Genomic DNA, 21,138 nt, shown 5'->3' with positions numbered 1-21,138 from the left:
AATGTATTATTTTGATGAGAATTAGTTTATCTGCAGTTGACAATGGACTCGTCACTTCTGAGAAAGTATAGTATTCTATGTTGGATAAAAAAGGTCTACAAGGCAAAATTTATATTTTTCAGGGTGCACTGCACAGTTAACTATAAACCTACCTATAGAAATTTGATTTTTCATGGAATAAAAATTTAACTTGAAAACTAAAGTGTAATGCATACTAAAAGACTAAGTCTTTGGCCTAGTGTTCAGTTAAAGGTATGGAAACCTTTTATATGGTATGGTCGTTTTATGATAAAACAATCCACTAGATGGCAGTGTGGTTGCATTTGGCACAACCAGTTATTTCCCAATTTAATTGACTATTACAGAAAAAATATAACCTTATACAGTTAGTCTCAATACATTCAAATAGCATAGGTTACATTAGTTTTGTCTCATCCATTGATACATGAAAGTTAGAACAGTATATTTACAGACAAGAAACTAAAATGCAGCTTATGACAGACCTTAAGTTCTTCCATTGGCTACTTACAGGGTACAGGGACAAATGCCTTTTATAATGAAGTTTTCTGAAATCTTTTGTAAGTTCATTTCTTCAGGCCCTTACACAGATTTTGCCATTTGATCTGCCTTTACAAGAAAAAAATAATGTAAACAAGTGGCATCTTGTACATTCATTGAATAATGATGAATGCAATGTCCTACAGTCAGTGTTTAAGTGCTGTATATCTGGTATAAGACATTTAAAAATCAAGGTGTGTGAGTTCTGACACTTTTCTTCAGTGCTTGAGAAATGTATTCCAATTAGTTGCATAAAAATGGTCTTCTTGAATGGACCTTTTGAACGGGATCTTACATTGATAGTGTTGAGGAAAAATTGCTAAATGTTCGAGCATGTACTGTATGTCATTACATTAGATTATGTGATAAGAATACAGTAGTTATGCAGAGCAGCAGCTTCAAAACAGCATTCTGCAAACAAAGCTTAATCAAATGTATTTAATACCCTTTCATAGAGGCTGAGGTGTTCTAAGGTGCTTAATGGATTCCAGTGCTTGTAACACTCCTAACAGCACATACAAAATCAGATAACATTACAAGAAAAGGTAAAGGTTATGTGAACTTTTTCATAACTTTCAGCTTTATATAAGCGATGCTCAAGAAGATGATGGTCATGCAGGCCAAAGCAACGATGTTTTCCCACATTGCCCAGTCATTATAGCCGATCCCCTGTCCACAGAGATAAGCCTCTCCGTAACACCTGTTGAGGAAACAGCAGAATTAAGCTTTCAGACGCGTCAAAAATGGTTAACTTAAAACTTTTATCCTACTACAGATGAATAAAATGATTGTAATAGAAAAGTTTACATCTAGGATGTCAAAATTTATAATCATGGGTAAACTATATTTTGGTATCTTGGACAACAGATTGGATACTAACACTACGTATCATGTTCTATCATCTGCAGCATCTTTGGAACATCAGCAGCAACAAAAGTGCCCAGCAAGTTATAAAAGTACACTTAACCCCTTTAGACTAAGGTGAATTAAGACATTGTTTTAGCTTAAAAAACAAACAACCAAATAAGAACCAAATTGTGTTCTGCAAAACAATTTTCTATGATATTGGAAGTAGTGTTACTGTCAAGGGAAGTGGCTGAGGTCTACCTTACCCTTAGTGAATCTCCTTCTAGAGAATGCTAAGGTTAAGATGTATATTACTATTTTAAGTATTCCCTTAAGTATTTATGTAGGAAAAAAACTTAAGTAAAATAGTTTTTGCCAATCTTAAATCACTGAAGCAAATAAATATGAAAAACATACACTGCTCCATATTGTTGCGTATTGTGTGAACAGTTTGACATTGCTGTTGCAAAGCTCATGGTATTGTTCTGCTTCTCTCCACAGAAGTACAAGCCTCTGAACTCATTCACTTCTAGGGCCTATAAAAGAAACATACTATAATTAAAAGTTTACACTCTGCATCAATCAAACCTTATAGTGCCTTTCAAGGAAAGCATCCTTTGCTTTGTGGGACAGAAGTAAAAAAAAAAGTAAAATATTATATTAGATATTTAAAAGAAAATGGAAGGGTTTTTTTAAAGTATAGAAGCATACTATGGAAGCAAAGTATAGAAATCTAACATTTATACGTCTAAAAACAGACATCATTGTTCAAAAAACAAGCAAGCATGTAGCTATAAAATGACATTTGAAATAAACTTTTAAACTGATTAACTTCCTTCAAGAACAATATTGACACAAAAGTGTGTAATTTTCTCACCGTCAGTCCGTATCTCGGAATGCTGAAGTACTTTAGCCAGTTGAGCCAGTCCATTATAGAGGGGATGTTCACCAGCAGACCAGAAAAGATCTGCACAATTTTAGAAAAAGTATTCTTGAGTTTCAGCTTCTTATACAGACCTTTTTTCAAGAAATTACAGTGTTTAAACATGGTCTATATCTATATGATTTTGTAATAATATTTCAACTAAGGTGCTTCTCTTCATCCACAGTATGACTTGAGATGCAAGGTGTTTCTGTGACCTGAATTCATCATTCATCAGCAAAAGGCAGCGATTTTTCAGTCCAGTCTCCATACCGAGTTCTGTCCTTTCCACATCATCATCACAGAACTAAGATGGCGATGTCTCCCAAGGCAAAAAATTAAAGAGGTCCATTTAGCTAGCCAGTTCACCTATACTTAACCACCTTTTAAGTGACAAAGGTTGGACTGTTTCACACAAACTTTTCCCTGAACTCCAGAGCCCTGAACTCAAAGGAATATAAAAAAAACATGTAATTTGTTTATTACCAGATTAATTTACATTTAAGTAAAACATTTCAGTGCTGAACAAGGACATAAAAGATTAGATATCTATCTTAGACAGTTAAAAAACAGCAGTTTGGGTTTCAAAAGCAATAAAATATCAATGAATTGTGCACAAGAGGAAAGTTTTTGTAGTGTTTAGCTTTTTGGTGCTTTAAAGGACTTTTTCAAACATTTATCTCATATCTTTGTTTAATTATAGTCATATGTTTAATACCTAGTAGAACTCTGTCTGTGTGCCAGTGTGTCTCATGGAGAGCAAGCTGGGGTATGCAAAAAGACAAATTCTTAATGTAAGAAATTGTATATGGCTAATAAAGTGATCTTATCTTATCACATAGCCACTGCTACTGTAATGAAGGATCTCAGTGTACTCACAAGCATGAGGACAAAGCATATGGTCATAATGAGGTTTGCTATTCCAACAACATCCATTCCTGCACTAATGGCAAGACCCATTGAAGTGGCTGTGTAGGACACCATTATCAGTGTGAACATGAAGAAGAAGAAGTTGCCAGGCGCTCTCTTGTAGCCTGTAATTACACAACAATGAAATGCTGACATTATTAAATCATAATTGACACCAGAAGGCTCCACAGCCAAAACGTTGTGTTTTCTTTCTTCTCTTTTCAGCAGGGAATAAACCTTTACTTGTTCCTTTGTAGCCTACACATGCTGACGCAGCTACCCACCTGAACTACATTATTAAATCATTGTAACTATGTCACAATTCATCCGTACATTTACTGTTTAGTTGCTGCACTTTGTATTGTTTTGCTAGTTAGATAAGCTTATCATCTTATTGTTTGTTGATACGTCCCTCCCCATGTTCTAAATAGCTACTTTATACACTTCGCCTTTTAGGTTTTAGTGTTCTGTATTTGAGTCTCCATGGATAAGGTTCTTTTGTTTTGTCATATCAATTGTTTTGCACTCTGTCTTAGGTGTCTTAAAAGTTTTGTCATTGTCCATTTATTTAAACATTACCTTGTAAATATTCAAGAATCATGATCAAAAAGCATTGTCAATTTAATTCAGTAATGTAGATAGAAGTAAGTTAATTAAAAAAATAAAGGTAAAACTTTAGAAAAGATTAAATTAAATAGTTATTAATAACAGGAAAAACAATAAAGTGCCTCAAATAAAAGAGGTGATACTGTAGTTAAAGGCTTACCTATCATCCAGTAAGTGATTAATGAGAAAATTACTGCAGGCAAAGTTCGCATTGGAATGAGGTCTCCCAGCAGTAATGAGATGAAATAGACAGACAGTCTGTAGTACCCACTGGTGTACTGGTGGCTAGGGTTTAAAATGAACACGTGAACAAAACAAATAGCAAACTTACAGGATAACGACAAGAAATAAACGAGTTTGTTTTGTAATTTATCTACTATAAGATAGATTACAAGTGAAAGGAACCCATCTTTTGAATAATGTCACATGCTGTATGTCCCATATGTCTATTATATTTCTTTTGAATTTAAGTAGTGTGGTTTGCTTAGCAACAGACTGATACTTCTTTGTTGCAATCGTATATGTCCCTACATGTCAATATATCTCATCTAATGTACCTCTTCCCCATACTTGATTCTCAGACCTAGTGAGTTAGGGCACTCTTTTGCTTAACATAATGTTCCTAATATAGCTGTATTATTTTCACAAATCAGAATGCAGCAAATTTTGGACGCAGAACTAGCTATAAAGATATAAAACCACACTAAAAACAGAGAGATTAGTTCTGACATGCTGCAGAAAGAGATCAAATAGCATGCGGGTCAAAGCATGCATTTTAAAATGTTAAGGCTGTTAGACACAAAGTAATGCCATGTATAGTTTCTGCAAATCTTGCCTTTGACATAATCTATTTTTACATCCATATAGCATTTTAAATCAAATTTAATTCTATAATACACAACATTCTGTTTAAAATAAATGAATTGTACGAATTAGTTTTAAGATTTTTTATACTTACATGAACAGTTTCTTATCGGTGATGAAAAGCTCAATTGCAGACACACTGGAGAAGCATTGGTTGGTGGTTAAAAAGAATAAGGAGCCCACTCTGGAAAAGATGATGAAGACCATTGAAAACAAGATGATCTTTTTAACAGTTCTGTTAATAAATTACACACTGGAACACATAAACATAAACAAAGCAGTCATAACACAAAATATTGCTATAAGGAGTTTTTAATTAAAATATATATAGACTATTTTAGATAAAGATAATAATATTACATCATTGACATTATCACTCCCCTTGTTTACTGAATAATATTTTGATATTTTCAGCTATGTTCTAGAATGTTTTGCACTGAAACCTAGTAGATTCTACCTTTGACTCCACCACCTATTCAATATGTGAAAATATACTAGAAAAAGATTTGTAAGTAATACTAATTAGCCTCTTACTTCTCAGACCTGTCAGACTTTAGAAAACTTCAAATTACTTCAGATTATTTTCCAAATGAATTCATCAACTTCGCTCCAAGTCTTTGTGATTTACGTATTACACTAAATAAAAGCTGTGAAACGCTATTTTGGTTTGGCTATTCTAGTTTCAATGAGGCTATTCTGCTAATGGTCAAGAATGAGTTTCACCTGTTCTGGATTCCACTGGCATCGAGTTTGACTCCAAAGAAAATTGCACCAACAATTAGGCCCAGGACAATAACTACTAAAATCTAAAACACAAGGAAAACAAGTCTACTAAGACCAAAAATACAAAAATAGATTTTTTTATTAACAAAAAAACATTGTTCTGTGCAAAACAATTCTGAGATATTAAAAAAAATGTTAATTCTGTTACTGACAGGTTGTACACATTTTAGGAAGACGGAGTTAGTGCTTTTTTCCTGCTTTTTTGCTTGTATATTATGCCAGTTAAAAAATAGACCTCATCAATACTTCTATGAATCACAAAATCACGTGGGTCATATATCTTTAATATAAAAAGTATTATTACTCTGAGCAGCAGTGATCTTTTAAAGATTAAGTTTGTTACACATCCTTTGTACCAGGCTCCATTCATTGCAAAGTACTGGGCAGTTCAGTGTTACCAGCACATGATCTTTGAAGTGTTAAAAGTAAGAAAAGAAATGGCTTAGGTCTATTTGTCAAATTTAACCTCTCTTTCATGTGCTAGATTCTTACTTCCTGCAACATTGACCACAGATGTTTTCATGAGATTTTATTTGTAATATTGTTACTTATTACCTTATTGGAAAATACATATATTTTAAAGAAAGGAGTTTCAGAAAGAGGCTAAAAGAAGAGACCGGGCCAGTGTGAAGCTTCTACCTGTGCAACCGAAGCCTGAGGGTTCCGAATCAAGTTCTTAACGGCACGCATGGTCACCCAGCGAAGCTGAGTGAAGAAGGAGGTGGCATATGTGATCGACACAAGCTTCTTCCTCTTCTTCCTCTGCCCCATGCTGGCTTCAATCTTCTTCAAGGCATCTTGCACATTTCTATACTCTGACGACTTCAAATATGCCTCACCGAGTTTTTCCACCACGCTCTGGTCCACGGCTTCATGATCATGAATTTTGACTGCTTCCAAGTCATCTTCCTTTGAGCTTTCTGTGTGTGAAAAATGGAGAATAATACATGGAATATTTTCTAACAAAACCAAATAACTGCTTTATTTTTATGTTTAAGGCATGTGGTCTGAATTTAATCTTTCTACCAAATATTTCAATAGATGTTTTAAGGATTGAAATATACACTTAAACATTCTTTACATAAACTATTAGAACCTTAAAAACTGCAGTTGCATGCAGTCTGAATTTCAGGCTGGAAAACAACTGCTTTCACTAGGGAAGCCATCAAAATCTAATCCTGATAAGAGTACCATTGAAGTCCTTGCTTGCTGCTACTGCTGTAGAGTCCCCGTTAATCACATCCAGAAAGAAATCAGCTGGATTGTTGAAAGATTCACATTCATAACCTGAAAGAAAAAGTGCCATAAACCATGTGATTATGCATTCATATCCAACCACTACTGTGGTTAAATGAAAACCATCTCCCAGTGATCTTACCAAGGGATTTGAAATATCCCAATGCAGATTTGGCTGGCCCGTGGTACATCATTTTCCCAGAAGCCAATAAAGTCAAACTGTCAAACAGCTTAAATATTGAGTAGCGTGGCTGGTGAATGGACAAAATAATTGTTCGCCCTCTTCTTGACAGCCTGAAGGAGTCCAAAGAAAACAATATTAAGCCATATGAGCATTACGATTATAATATTCATGCAAACATATAAGTCAAGCAGCATCAATAAAAGTATTATCACTTCCTGCAGCCATTTTATCTAGTGCATTTCATATATTGCTCTTTGAAACTAGGATTCCACAATTTGACATTAAACAAATCTGCCCAATCTTAAATTCCTTGGAATGCCTCCACAACATTCAGGGAGACAAACCTATTGTGTTGTTAATCATTACATAGTATTTTTGTACTTCAGTGTAAAGTTCAAAGAGAAAAACGAAGGAAGCAGTCAATTTCCAACAGATTGAAAGACTAATTCTGTCTGTGCTGAAATGTGTCTAAAATACAAAACGATGCTCATGAAAGATGTTCTTCTGTGATAAAAAAATATAAAAAAAAGAATGACAATAAAAAAAATTTAAACTGAAACAGAAGTCTATCTGCAAAGTGAGTCAAAATACCGAAAGCATTTGCTTACTGCTTTTACAAAGAAAACCTACAGCCACTCGTACCTTTTCAAGAGAATAAGGACAGCATTGGCAGTGCTGGCATCTAGGCCCGTAGTGGGTTCATCCAGGAATAAAACAGGAGGCTCAGTGATGAGCTCCATCCCAATATTTGTTCTTTTCCTCTCTCCTCCAGAGACACCTCGGATCAGTTGTGTGCCAACCTGAAACAAGCACTGTATTATCCCGGCTGTCCGTGACAGCGTGTTAAGGACAAGACAACATCAGCTATTTCTTGTAACTACAAAGTTGAGCTGCATGGTCATTTCCTTGTACACAACAAATGAATGTGCACACAGGAGCATTCTTTAATATGTAAAGAGTCACTGATGACCTTTGATAATGTATCAGCTCTGTTAAATACCAGTTTATATGCTTTAGCGTTTTCTTTTTTCTGAGAAAACAGGGCTTTTTTTCAGTTAACGATCGGTACTTGAAGAAAATCAAAGAAAACAAAGCTTAATAACAGGTGTGTCATTGCAAATGTATGACAATATCCACAAGCACTTAAGGAAAATGACACTTTTTTCAGAAATTCAGCAACAACAAGGCTCATATTTCCTTTTAATTAATCTGTCATAACATTACAGTCTAGCACCCCTTTTTGAGCAGTTACAAAATCTTTTGAGTTGAATCTTTTGGGGCTGTGCCAGTGTGTGGCTGAAAGGGGACAAGTAGAACTAAAAAGTAAAAAAAAAACAACACAACATTTTAGTTGTTCTTTAGGTTCTCTTCTGCCCAGTTTCAGGTTAAATTAAAATCTGTTTTTTTGTCACAAAAACATGGTTTTATATCTCAACTTATAGTAGGAGTGTTCCAAGTGACAAAAAACACTTGCTGAACTCTTTTCAACTCATTAAAAGATAACAAAACACGTCTGTGAATATCACTGCTTACCACACTTAACAAAAGAAGGCTTCTGGCTTAAGATGCATATCTATCAACAGATTATCAATTATATTACAGTTCCAATTTTTAGATCATCAACAAGGGTTTTCCATTCCATTTTAGGTCTTTGTTCTGACTAATCATTAATTTAAGGAATTTTCAGTGGAAGAGTCAATGAACTAATTTAGTTAACCAATTACTGCTGTTTAAAATGTCTGTACTTTATTTGTGATAGTGTTATCACAATGACTAGATGGGAGGGAATTTGATAACGTATGGTTCACTTCTTGCAAAGCTATATTAAAATTAGATTCACATTCAGAATGAAGTGACACACATCAGATGACACAAGAGAAAAATTGGGAACAGGAGGCACTACTTTACACAAAGTGTTGTGGGAGTTTGGAACAAGCTATCAACAAGGCTTGATGAGATCCTTGGATCAATTAGTTACTAGCTACCAAATGAGCTAAATGGGTCGAATGGCCTCTTCTGGTTTGTAACGATTCTTATGCAATTATGTAAACTTCTTAAATTTTAAAATTGAAATGTGTAAGAAAAGCCAAATGTCTTAATGACAGCAAAGAAATATTTTTAGAGAGAGTGCTTCAGACCTTAAAAAAATATACTTGAGAACAACTGGATTCACACTCACTTTGGAGTTGGCCACTTTGGTCAGCCCAAGCTCAGACAGGACATTGTCCACTCGTTCCTCCTTCTCCTTGAAGGAGATGGATGTTGGGAGGCGGAGAGCCGCTGAGAAGAGGAGGTTTTCTCGGACAGTCAAGGTGCCCATGATAACGTCATCCTGTTGAAGAAACCAGGCTATATTACTGTACTGGAAGATCAGGTGAGTAGTCCAACCCGCTTAGTGTTCTCTTCTGGTCTGAAGAAGCTTATTGATGCATCAATTTCTTTCTGGAAAGATCCTTCATAATCAGTGTATCCTATTTACAGCCTTGTCCTTTTTAGGTATGTGTGGAGGTTGGGGCGTGGATGAGGAGATTAGATATACTCTCCCCTTTTCAAAGTCATTACCATAACTGAATCTTTCATCTTTGATTTCCTGATTTTTGTTTAGTTTTCATTTAATAATCTCATGTCTTTTGACAATAGATAGCTGACTGGCAGTACACATTATTATTTTTTTGAAAAGGCGATGTAAAAAAACCCGCAATTTCGTGAAATGTAACATTTTATTTGGGTGATTTCTTGCATCTTATTTTTTGTGATTGCAGACAATAACAGATGCAGGAAAGTTTTTTTTCCTATATCAGATGCCACATGTATTTCACCTCAGCACTAAATGCTCATGTAACATATCAATTTCAAGACTTGTACTTGGGGAAAATGTTTTTCTGTTTTCTACATCCATTATCTCTAATCAATCACTTTCTTTAGCCACTTAAGTTCTTCAAATAAAAGCTCTTTTTTATTCAGTGTGAAAACCTTTACATTTACAATGGCAATACACAGCTCCTGGGAAATACCTGCCTTTGTTATACATTTGTAACATTTTTTGTCTACGTTAATTGGTTTAGCAAGTAATAATGATATAAAATACAACATAATAATAATAAAATTACATCCTCTGTCACAAAGTTTTATTAAGCTGGTCACACAAACCCATTATCTCACAAGATCTAGATTGTTTTGTAACCTCACACTAAAAATGATCTTAAAACAGATACAATGCTCAACCTTAAGAATGTAAGGGGTGAAGAAAGAAAATGATGATTAAAACAAATCTACTCACCTGGACAACATAGCCAGAGATACATTTGAAATTTGAAGGTTGTGGGGCTCCATCAATGAGAACGTCGCCTGACAACCCTGCTGGGTCCTTCCTAGCAGCCAGAACATCCAGCAGCCTGACATAGTTATACAAAACAAAGGGAAGAATCATTATAGAAGCAAATAATCCAGTCAGTCAAAATGGTCTTTACAGATCCTGTGAAACTTTAAGAAAAAGCAGAGGTGTTAACCCTGCTGTCCTGAGTAAACTGAACTCTGGAGTTTTACAACGTGGCCTGCTCAAAGATTCCACTTAATGCAGCTTTGATTTCTAAATTAATCTGATCTTCTGTGTTAAAGGCTAAACTAACTTGTTTTCATTATGAGATAGTGAGAACCAAACAGCATTCCTATGAACTATTCTACTAAAGTGGGAAGCATTAAGTAAACACCATCAGTTAAACACAACCTGTTGCTTTTCATGCATGAGTATGAAGTTTGGGGAAAAAAGTATGAACTGACGGACCCAAAACATTTTTTTCCAGAACATTTAAATTGTCTCTTAATTTTCATGATGTTTTTTCAAGGTAGATTGCGAGCAATCATTTCATTAAAATGATCAGTTTGAACATATTTTAGATTACAACATATTTGACCGTTTTTTAAAAATTTAAATTATTTACAGTATGTAAAGTTTTGCTTGTGGGTTGGTGCATTTGTTTGTCACTGCTTAAGATACAATGATTCTAGGAACCTTCTCAAAAGATTCACTTTTACTTTCACATCAAGTAAGAAACACAAAAGCACGTGATAGCTAATTCCATTATGCATTTCATATCTTCATCTCAAGTCAACTCATGCCATTCAAATCAACTCATGCCATTTTATGTCCAAATCAGGGGTTTTGTCTGTTTTTGGCCATTACAATAGGCAAAAACACTGTCAACCAGTGAAAATAAAGGGCTACTTACGAAGATTTCCCACCTCCTGTAGGGCCAAGAATAGCATTCAATCCTGACTTCATTATACCGCTGGAAAAAAATAATTTGGTGAGTTTATCTTTTCCCTTAAATATGTTAATATACTCATGGATTTTGGATTTTTGTCTTACTATAGTGTAAACTAAAAAGTTCAGGCTAAACAACAGAGTCAAAGTAATAATTATAAAAACTCAAACAAAGCAGTAACAGAAGTGATCAGTGATCAACAGAAAAAGAAATATGTGCCCTGTTGCAAATATAGAGTAGATAACAATCTAATGTTATAGTGATCAATTTATTTTGAAATGTAATCATATGAATTTACAAAATTTGGAAATGTCATAATACATGACACATCAACTACCCATACTATATAAAACCAGCTTCTATAAAGGCTTGCTTGTCATGGTTTCAGCAAAGGAATACTTAACTTTACGTGACACTAGGGCAGTTACATTAGATACCATTTAGAAAGCATTTTAAAAGATTTTTTGGGGGGACAAATTAACTATAACAGTTTGGCAAATCAATCTATCCAGACATCTGCTTCTTCCTAGTGATGTTTGTGACAACCAGAGCTTATACCATTAAACACAGTGCACCCTGGTCACGATGACTGAAGGGCAAACAGACAGGAGCAATATAACAGCCATTAAAATAGTCTGTGTGGCTGTGCAAGGTGGGAAGATCTGGGACATGGTGAGAACAAGCACAGCACACAAAGATCACACTTCATACTTCTAATATGAAAACATATTTAATCTTTTTAGTGTTGCCTAACGTCACTAACATCTGTCATAAGCCTGACATATTTCTGCACTCAAGCAGGCTTGCATTTCTGGAAACACCACGCTTCTGATTACAGAGCTACTGTACAGCAGGGTGTATTCAAAAAGTAAAAATAGATTTTCAAATACAACAACAAAAATCCAAGAAATGGTACACTTCCAGAGTGCAGCTTCGCATCAGGAATCTATTCAATTTTTTTTAAAAATAAATGTTGTTTTTTTTTGTCATAACAGGAACTTCTTAAGAATGACATCAGAGAACATAAAAGTAAGACACTGCCTTTACTGCACAAGAAATTTAGAACTAAATTGGTGGAAATGCTTTCCTACTGTGCTGGTGTTTATTTAATCTATGACTTCAATGAAATTTTCCTTGGCATGACAAGCATTTGAACAATAACCCTCCGAATAACTTCTCAGATCTGCAGAATATGTCAGGTGGGTGAAGTGACCTTTGTGTTACTGAGCAGTTGTCTGGAACAGGAAACGCTCAGCATAGAGACCATCAGGCCTGCAGGGCAAGTTATAGATTTCACATTAGGACCAACAACATGCTTCTTTTACATTTCCGTGTTTCATTGAAAAGGAGGAAGGGCACATAAAAGGGAATCTGCAATCAAAGCCTTGGTGATACACATCTGCTCCACTGACTGCTGTGTCATTATTATTTAAATAGAGAATGGTTTATTATTCTTTGATAAATGAAACACTTCATTTTTTATTTAATTCACCTCATTATGTTTCTCCTTTGCAGATGCCTTTAGTAAAACCCTAGTTTTGGGAGGTGGTAGTAAGGAGAAAACATGAGCTGCATTCATTCACCTTCCCAAACCACCAGTAAACCATTTAACTGTAACATGACACATGTTGATTATACTGTACATAGACTCAAGCTTGACAACCGTTTTTGGAGCAACAGCCAACGCTCATATTTCGCTTTATCTAATGCAATCAAAAGACTACATACGCTTGACTTTTTAGTTAACATACCTGGACTGGTACATCAAATAAGCTGTCAGTTTTAATGCAAAATAAGCATTTTACGCTGTTGTAAGCATTCATCACAAAGCGGCGTGTAACCCCATTTCAAGACAAGCGAGGGCGCCAGCGGTTCTTGACTCTAGGGGCAATTATTTAAACGTGAGAATTCGGTGAAGAACCCGCTTTCAATCTTATTTTACAGGTGTTCCTCATTCTTGTTGGATTCAAAGAATAGTTTAGAAATCTGCGTTTTGACCTACATTTGAATTAAGCCGAATGGGAAGTTTGCCAATTAAAGAATGACGCGAGTAAACCACATGGGATAAGAAAGTGTCTCGGAATTAAGAACTCCGCAGGGCTGGAGATGGAGTCAGTCAGATAAGTGTAAAGTGTTCTGCAGGAAAGACGTGAAGGGGTAACCAATGTGCACTAGGTTAAGAGACGGGAGATAAGAGAGGCGTGAGGACCCGCGCCTGTTCCCAGCGGGTACCAACAGCGAAGAAGCCGTCACCTTAAGTAAAAAAAAAAAGAGGGTAAATCTAATTCATGCTGAACAATTGCAAGGCGGATACTAGAAGGTTAGACATCGGTCGTTCCCTATTCAGTATTGCAGATTTCCAACGAGGTTCTGACTTGGATAAGATAATGGCACCATAAAGAAAGAGGCGCTTGCTTTCACAAGCGGGCGTTAATGCACTGATCCAGGAGTGGGTCAAGAGAACAGCGGACAGGTGATAAGCGCGACTGCAGTCACCCAGTTCTGAAAGCGCAGTTAGAGTCATTGAGACGTTTAAGCGCTGGTAGCAAGGACGTGCATTCCCACAGATCTACCGAGCTCTCTAATCCCTGTATATTTAAAGAGCCTAGCCTCAGGCCCCCTACAACGCCAGTTTGGGTTGTCACTGCCGGTTACCCAAGCAGGTCGCGTTTTTGTAATGAGAATTTGTATATGTTACTATATGGTCTATAGGTTGGGCTACAGTCCTCTGTTCCAAACCCCGCCTTTGTCTAATTTTTAAACAGGTTAGTCATCTATACATCAACATTCCCTTTATTTCATTTTTATATGAGATGGCATATGAAAGGGTGCCTTTATGATCATAAACCGTTAAAGTTATAATGAAGCTGCTGGGCTAGTTTCACTGATAATTTGTTCTTTCGATACTTTGGTTTGCGTGTATTTTACACAGCACGCGCATAGGGGGAAAAAAGCACTGGAAATCTGCGAGACCTTGTCTTCAACACCCCCTTTCCCTTTCTGGCAATGCTGCCCTTACACTTTACTACTCATGATCTACAGATGAGGTTGTATACATTAGACTACTTCGCAGAATAATGATAACACCAGGAAGAGTCTCTGTGAAAAAAAGTATTTATAATCGCACGAAGTACTAAAGCGAAGAGTATAGAACAGGATGGAAAGCCGAATAGCATGTAACAAAACGGAAAAGGGAAAGTTGAGTGTAAACCGTATTAATATAGGAGGAACAATCATTTGCCCGGAGAACCAAGTTATGAGATTTTATTTCCGAGAGGGAGCATTTGTATTTTTAAGCTTTTGTAAGACTCCTAAAAGGTGGAAACTCACTTGACCCCGTGAAGGATTTTCTTATTCACCACCTTGCGTTTGCAACAGGGCCCATTTGAGATCTTCACCGTGTACTGGATGTCGTGGAAGGAGACCACGGAGCCTCGCGGGCACCTCAGGGACTCCCTGGTGGGCACCGCGCGCTGGAAAGTCGGCTCCTCCTCCTCCTCCGTGACGGCGACCACCGCGCTGCTGTTCGAAGGCTGCTGCATGTCGTGGGGCTCAAGTTCAACACCGGGTGCGTTCGTGCTGGCAGGCTCCGTTCTGCTGCTTTTGTTGACCATTCTGCCTTGCGAAAGAGGGGGGAAAGCCAACAAAAAAAAAATAGCACCCACTCCGTACAATTCAATATCAGACATTTTTCCTCTACCTCACATGGAAAATGTAGAATTCGTGGGGCTTTTCAAGTAGCAAGGTCACGTCGTATGTCGGGCTATCTACTTAAACGGCAAAGTGTCAAAACATTGGCAAGTTATCTCATTTTTAAATTTTTATAAAGGCCCAACAATTATGGAGCACGGATGCGTGGACACCTCAATTAATACAAAATACAAAGTTTTAGAATATGAAGTAGTTCGCGTAGGTAGCTGTGTCAGCATGCGTAGGCTGCAAAGGACCAAGTAATAGGTTTATTCCGTGCTGAAAAGAGAAGAGAACTGTGGAGCCTTCTTCAGGTGTTTTGTGTTTTCTTCTCTTTTCAGCATGGAATAAACCTTTACAATATGAAGTTTTCTTCCTAAAAGAAAGATTGAATTATATACTGTATATTAACGGATTGCAAATAAGAATTATTGACATTTCCCATTTATTCATGCAGTACCCTTATGCATTATTCACTTTTGGCCACTTGAGACATGTACTGTAAACCACAAAACATGAACGAATCATACGTGCACTGTATATATACATAATAGGATTATATAATTGGAACATATTAAAACGTCGATGATTCTGAAACGTCTGACTACGCGAAGTTACCATTCTCTGCTCAAAAGCCTATAACTTCAGTTTATTCAACACTGTAAACTGCATTTGTAATACAGGTAATCATTTACAACTGCAGCATCATCTTAATACTATTGCATAGGAGAAGCTGGATCACAAAACTAACGTTAAAATGAAGATTTGATTACATAAAGTTAATGATTTACAAGAATTGATCAAAATTCACATACTGGATTGTCTGGCAGCGAAGGTTTGTATTGGAAAGGCCACCTTAAAAGGAAAGATTTTCACGAACACTAAATATTTCGGAATTAACGCAAAGCAGAATTTAGCCTATTGTCTGAGAAAACGCCGATGCAATTTCCGGCATTCTAGATTAGGTGTACATTTTACTTGATAGTGTTAGTATCTCTTCATAACGGTATAAAACGCATTTTTTAAACCACCCACTAAAACAGTGATTAGTAATTGATAAAAATTCTATCACTTTAGCATCAATGATAGAAAGTAGCATTCTACTAGCAATACATAACATGTTAGCATCAATTCAATGTAACTGACTGGCATTCAAACAAAAATGTTACATGTTCTTATTTAGAGCATAACATTAAAATCATTTGGGTAAAGTATATGATTTAGCCAGCGAGTAGCTTCCTCGTGCTTCTGTCGGAAGCATATAAAAGAATCTAAAGCTATTTTTATGATTTACTAACATATACCTCAAAGGTTAAAAGAAACTAAGCAAATACCGAAACCTTTAATGCCCGTACAAATAAAGGTATGTTCAAAAATCAAGTTATTCGGTTACAAGTTCAAGTCTCTGTTCAAGATAACCGATCATATTCACTTTTTTGTTGTTGTAAGCTGCTTTGAAAGTGAAACATGCAACACAAACCCAACATTACTGCTCCATGGTTACAATTGTCACTATAATTAAGATGTAGTTAATGGTGCTTAATCCTGTTATTTACTATCAAAGACCAGCATTGCACTTTTTCTGTGCAGTTAAAATAAAAACCGCTTGTTCGCCGTCCTTACCATCTCTTTAAAATTGGGTTATAGGTGAGAAACAAGATATCAACGTACACGGTAAAATGAAGGGAAACATTTAAACTCCTACATAAAGACATAAAAGCTACAACCTATCGTTTGGTCTAACTTTATAATTTTTTTCCTGTAGATTTGCTTTGTAACTTACAAACTGTATCCCGCAGTTTCTTGTCTCAGCGCCAAGCAAGCAGCCACATCTGGATATCCTTCTCCCCTTTCCTCTTATTTATATGCTTGTGACACCGCAGAATGCCTCGAAAGAAGTGACGTCTCGGTAGGGAGTCATATTGCAATTGGACGTAGCGTTGTATAACTGTTGTAAAAGCTGAGTTGCATAATCCATATTTCAATGAAACGAAGTTTGCTGTGTACATTTGACATTGATCACAAGAGACGTTTGCTCTGAAGTGTAATAAAAAAGCATGTAAAACGAGGATAAAACGGTATTTTCTTTTGTGAATTCTTGCAATTGCGGTATTGCAAGAAAACAGGCACGCATTTCCTCGTTATTGACAACTTTATCATGTTTTTAATTTAGTCAGGAAAAACTTGTATTTTATGCATGAAATCTAATAAAGTCTCAAATACAAGTTCACCGCAAGGTAGCTCCTGTGTTCACATTGTTTACATAAGATAAGAAGAACGGGTTTCTGGTTTGCGTGCTGCGAGTTCTCTTCTCACGCTTTGTTTCGTAAGGAACTACTATCATAGGTCACCGAAAGCAATTGGCTTCGTAAGCAAAGCCAAGAGACTCCGGTGATAGAAGTTTTCTTTTCACTTTTTGGGTGTCAGACCTTGACAACAGCTTAGTTTTCCCCCCCAATTTTTTAGATACGTTTGACTCCTACAATATATTAAGTTTGAAATACGCTTCAGTTCAGAGCTTTCATTATTTTAAAACAAAGAGGGTGGGATGAAGAGGAAATGTGTAGTTTTTAAGATGTGTATGAAATCAAATGCAGCGCAGCAGTCGAAGCAGCAGTATTTCAAGCACGATGCAATGATACCTACAGTAAATAACGTGTTCAAACGTAGAGGATAAAGGTAAATATTTTACTTTTTTGAGTAACTTTTATTACAAAGTCACATTTTTCGTGGAAAAGATTACCGATAAGAGATTGAAAAACACCTGAATTGTAAATAGCCCAGTATATCTACAGTATTACGTCACAGCCGTTTATCACTGCTTCTTTGAAGCAATAATTTGTTTTTTATTTAAACAATCCGTAGTATGAAAACAAGATTGTAAAATATGGCTAATTGATGTAAGGTTGTAATTCCCAGTTTAAGTGAAGAAGATTCAGATTGCTTTGTGTAATGCAGAAATATACATTTTTATTTCAGATCAATTACTTTCCCCTGAAGGTGCACAACATTGCACTGGGCATTCAATTTAGAGATGTGTGCCGCAGATATACTTCCCTCTTTCATTTCCTGTCATTTGCTTTTTGCTAAGACCCACTTGCATTTTTGTCTTGCCATATTGCTTAATTTGCTGGGTAAGAGTCATGTAAGAAATGCAAACACAGGGAATACACCCATTACAATTAAAGTACAATTTTAATGCTGAAATGGCACATTTGAGCTTCTGTGGTTCTTCTTAATATACATCTGACATGCAGTATGTTTTTTTTTTGCCTGCACCTTGGGAATTGTTCAAACAAGGTCCAAAGTGATTAATGAATTAACACTTCAGCCATTTGTGGTTCCTCTCATTTTTAAAGATGTTGAAGTAGAACATTTGAAGATGTTGAAAGAGACATTTCTCACCCTGACAGGGATATGACCGTAGACATGACCTTAGATCCCAATGGCTTATGTGTTACCCTGAAAAGGCATTGGGCAAACTGGAATTACTGAGCATGATTACACTCATCTATCTGCATCTGTTCTTTTACTGGGATCCCTCATTACAAAACAATTCTTCCAGAAATACCCTCAAAGCCAAAACTCTTAAACTAGAGTCACACCTTCCCCCAGCTCCTGGTGATCGGCATTTTTTTAAACTTCTTCATTAAATTTGCAGATTCTCTCACATTTTCATTTCTTTGAACTTGAACTTCCTTTTTCACCTCCCATACTCGTTCTTAAATTGATTTTATTCTTTCTATTAGTGTGGAGTTCAGTTTTTATTGGTTGCATTTGTTATCACTGGCATCGAACGTAGTATATGAAGCACCATGGTTTGGAAGGGATCATTACTCTTACATATAATTTGCACTTGAGCACATGTGCACTACTTGAGCACATGTGAGCTCCATTCAAACTGGGTTACGGTGTCCTCTGGTTCTTCCAGCCAAGCTTTCACATACACTACCTACCCAGTCTCATCACCCATTTAACTAGATCATCATATTACTGTCAGTTTTGACCACTGAAAAAAAGAATTTGTTCAATTTAGTGATTCAGTGAAGTGCACTATTCTCTGTATTTGAGTGGTCCCAATTTGTCATTCGTTACCTACTGACCTAACTAGCAAAAGTTATAAAAAGTCATTCTTTTGATATCTTTTGCTCAGTCTTTACAGATGCATAATTTTAGGGGGACCTAAAAGACTTGCTAGGCTATAGATATTTAGGACCTGGATTGGTCACCCCTGTCCTATAACTGTATTCTTTTATCTTTAAAATCAATTTTAGAATTCCACAGCTACACCTGTTTTCCAACATAGCACTTTTCTCCGTAAAATCCATGAAATTATATTTTATTTCACTTTTACAAGACATTCCATTCGGTGCCAATTGAATCGGCTTCTCACGCACTGAAATTGCAAAACCACAATTGACTTCAAACAGCAGGCGTAGCTGACACGTGATTATCTCCTGTCAGTCCCATTTGTTCTACAGAGTCAACCAATCCTCTTTAAAAACAAAACTAAACCAAAGTTTAGATATGTAAACTCTAAAATAAGATAATTTTTTTAAAAAAACAGGAAATATATGTACAAGAATACAGCAATATTCGTTAGAGGTTTTGAATGTACTGTAGCAGTGACAGAACATAAACTACATGACACATTCTTCTTTTGTTATGTAAACATTTGGTCCTGCCTTAAAATCTCTTGTCATGCAATACCTGTAATTTTAAACTTTTGAGCTACACGGCAGTTGCATTGTTATCTATGCTGTTGCTTAGGTTGTTTGCAAGACATAATATCCACTCTTTTTATTTGGAATTTATGTTTCATTCAAATATATCATGCATACTGTATGTTATATGTTTTTAAAAAGCTGTGCTGCTAAATACTCCTCAGAACTTATTTGCCTTCATTGTAGATATATTAATTCATTAGTAGCTTAATACATGTTTTCATTTTGATAATTTTTTAATGTAGGAGATTTTGTATTATTAGGAAGTGTGGGAATTTCTTAATTTTGTGGAACTCCTTGCCCAAATCCATTAAATCCTATAATAGTAGACATTTTTAAAACATGAAATAGGTTTATTCCATGCTGAAAAAAAGAAAAAAGAAAACAACGTTTCGGCCAATTCAAATCGACTTGTACCCAGGCCAAGGACTCTCTTTCAGCCCAAGCAGGCCTCCTCCTCTTCCTGCCAGTTCCAGAACTCCCTTGGCAGCATCTCTCTGCAGACTTTATCACAAGGCCACCCAGTAATCCTGACTGTGGTGGACAGGTTCTCAAGGGCCACACACTTCACACCTCTCCCACGGCTGCCATCTGCCCCTCAGATGGTGGAGATATTCATTAAAGAAGTGTTTTGGCTTCCCAATCTCCATGGTCTCAAATAGAGGACCCCAGTTTGTGTCCAGATTCTGGTGAGCTTTCTGTCGGATGCTCAGCATCCAGATCAATCTCTCTTGGCTAGACAGAGTGGGTCAATCAGGACCTGGAGACGTACCTGAGATGCCAGGATGATAGGGCCACTCATTTTCCTTGGGCCTGTCACGGAACATCTTGGTCAATTCATCAACAGGAATATCGCCCTTTGAATGCCAGTAGGGGTTCCAACCCTCTCTTCTCAGAATGTCCACTGACCCAACGGCTGTCCCTTCCACTGATAGTACCACACAAGGCTGTCTGGCAGGTGGTGCAGGGCAACCTTCCCAAGGCCATACAACGCCCAAAGAGGGCAGCCAACCGCCACTATATCCACTAAACACCCTCCACCTTCGGACACATCTGTCACACCACGTCCAATGAGGACCCGACGCTCTCTGCATTCCAATGCAGTTTCAATTAAGTAATCAGACACACCCCCTCCTCCTGGGTACTTTAACCTGGCTCACGCTCATCTCCCTGCTCAGTATTAGGTTGAACTTCTTGTAAGACACTTCAGAGCCTTCTGCTATCTTGACTGCTTCCTGTTTTTTCTAGACTTCTGGCTTGCTTACTCGGCTTTGATTTTGGATCTTGTTTTCGGATTGGTCTTTTGGATTGACTTCCTGTTTTTTTGGACTTGATACTTTTTGACTACGGATCTTGGCTTCCTGGTTTTCGGCTTCTTGTTTTCTCATCTCCCGCATAGGGTCCATCTTTTCTTTTGCTTAAACAAAGCGTAACGCCTACATACAGGGTAGTATTGGAATAAATGTAGTCACCTATCGCCTATTTATTTATTGTATTATTCTTGTAAATACCCTTTTAACCTCTGCCATCAGCATAATGCTGCATAAACTG

At 36.6% G+C, this 21,138-nt stretch overlaps 1 protein-coding gene across 3 annotated transcripts; it reads right to left on the bottom strand.

Moving 5' to 3' along the window:
• Nucleotides 1-302: 302 nt before the first annotated feature.
• LOC148834958 (broad substrate specificity ATP-binding cassette transporter ABCG2-like) lies at nt 303-16,714 on the bottom strand. 3 transcript variants are annotated; one of them, XM_088917110.1, is made up of 16 exons: nt 16,647-16,714; nt 14,504-14,788; nt 11,138-11,197; nt 10,189-10,303; nt 9,088-9,240; nt 7,551-7,708; nt 6,867-7,018; nt 6,680-6,775; nt 6,128-6,408; nt 5,429-5,511; nt 4,800-4,889; nt 4,002-4,126; nt 3,206-3,360; nt 2,282-2,371; nt 1,822-1,940; nt 303-1,258 (listed from the first exon to the last, which is right to left on the bottom strand). In XM_088917110.1, the coding sequence occupies exons 2-16, from the start codon at nt 14,785-14,787 to the stop codon at nt 1,111-1,113; spliced, it is 2,109 nt and encodes a 702-aa protein (XP_088773236.1). In that variant the 5' UTR covers nt 14,788; nt 16,647-16,714; the 3' UTR covers nt 303-1,110. The 3 variants fall into 3 exon arrangements, with proteins under 3 accessions (XP_088773236.1, XP_088773237.1, XP_088773238.1); XM_088917111.1 differs by having other exon boundaries at nt 14,504-14,792; nt 16,647-16,695; XM_088917112.1 differs by lacking the exon at nt 16,647-16,714 and adding an exon at nt 16,487-16,513.
• Nucleotides 16,715-21,138: the final 4,424 nt, after the last annotated feature.

The sequence above is a fragment of the Atractosteus spatula genome, chromosome 5, assembly GCF_055471065.1.
Source record: "Atractosteus spatula isolate fAtrSpa1 chromosome 5, fAtrSpa1.hap1, whole genome shotgun sequence".
NCBI lineage: Eukaryota > Metazoa > Chordata > Actinopteri > Semionotiformes > Lepisosteidae > Atractosteus > Atractosteus spatula.
Note: the sequence above shows the minus strand (reverse complement) of the source record. Positions and strands in the feature narration are given on the sequence as shown.

Coding starts and splice junctions, on each gene's coding strand:
- LOC148834958 (XM_088917110.1), bottom strand. CDS start 14,787: ATGGTCAACAAAAGCAGCAGAACGGAGCCTGCCAGCACGAACGCACCC. Junction 7,019..7,550: donor GTCCTTATTCTCTTGAAAAG/GTACGAGTGGCT, acceptor GGACTCCTTCAG/GCTGTCAAGAAGAGGGCGAA. Junction 1,259..1,821: donor ACGCAACAATATGGAGCAGT/GTATGTTTTTCA, acceptor TTTCCTCAACAG/GTGTTACGGAGAGGCTTATC.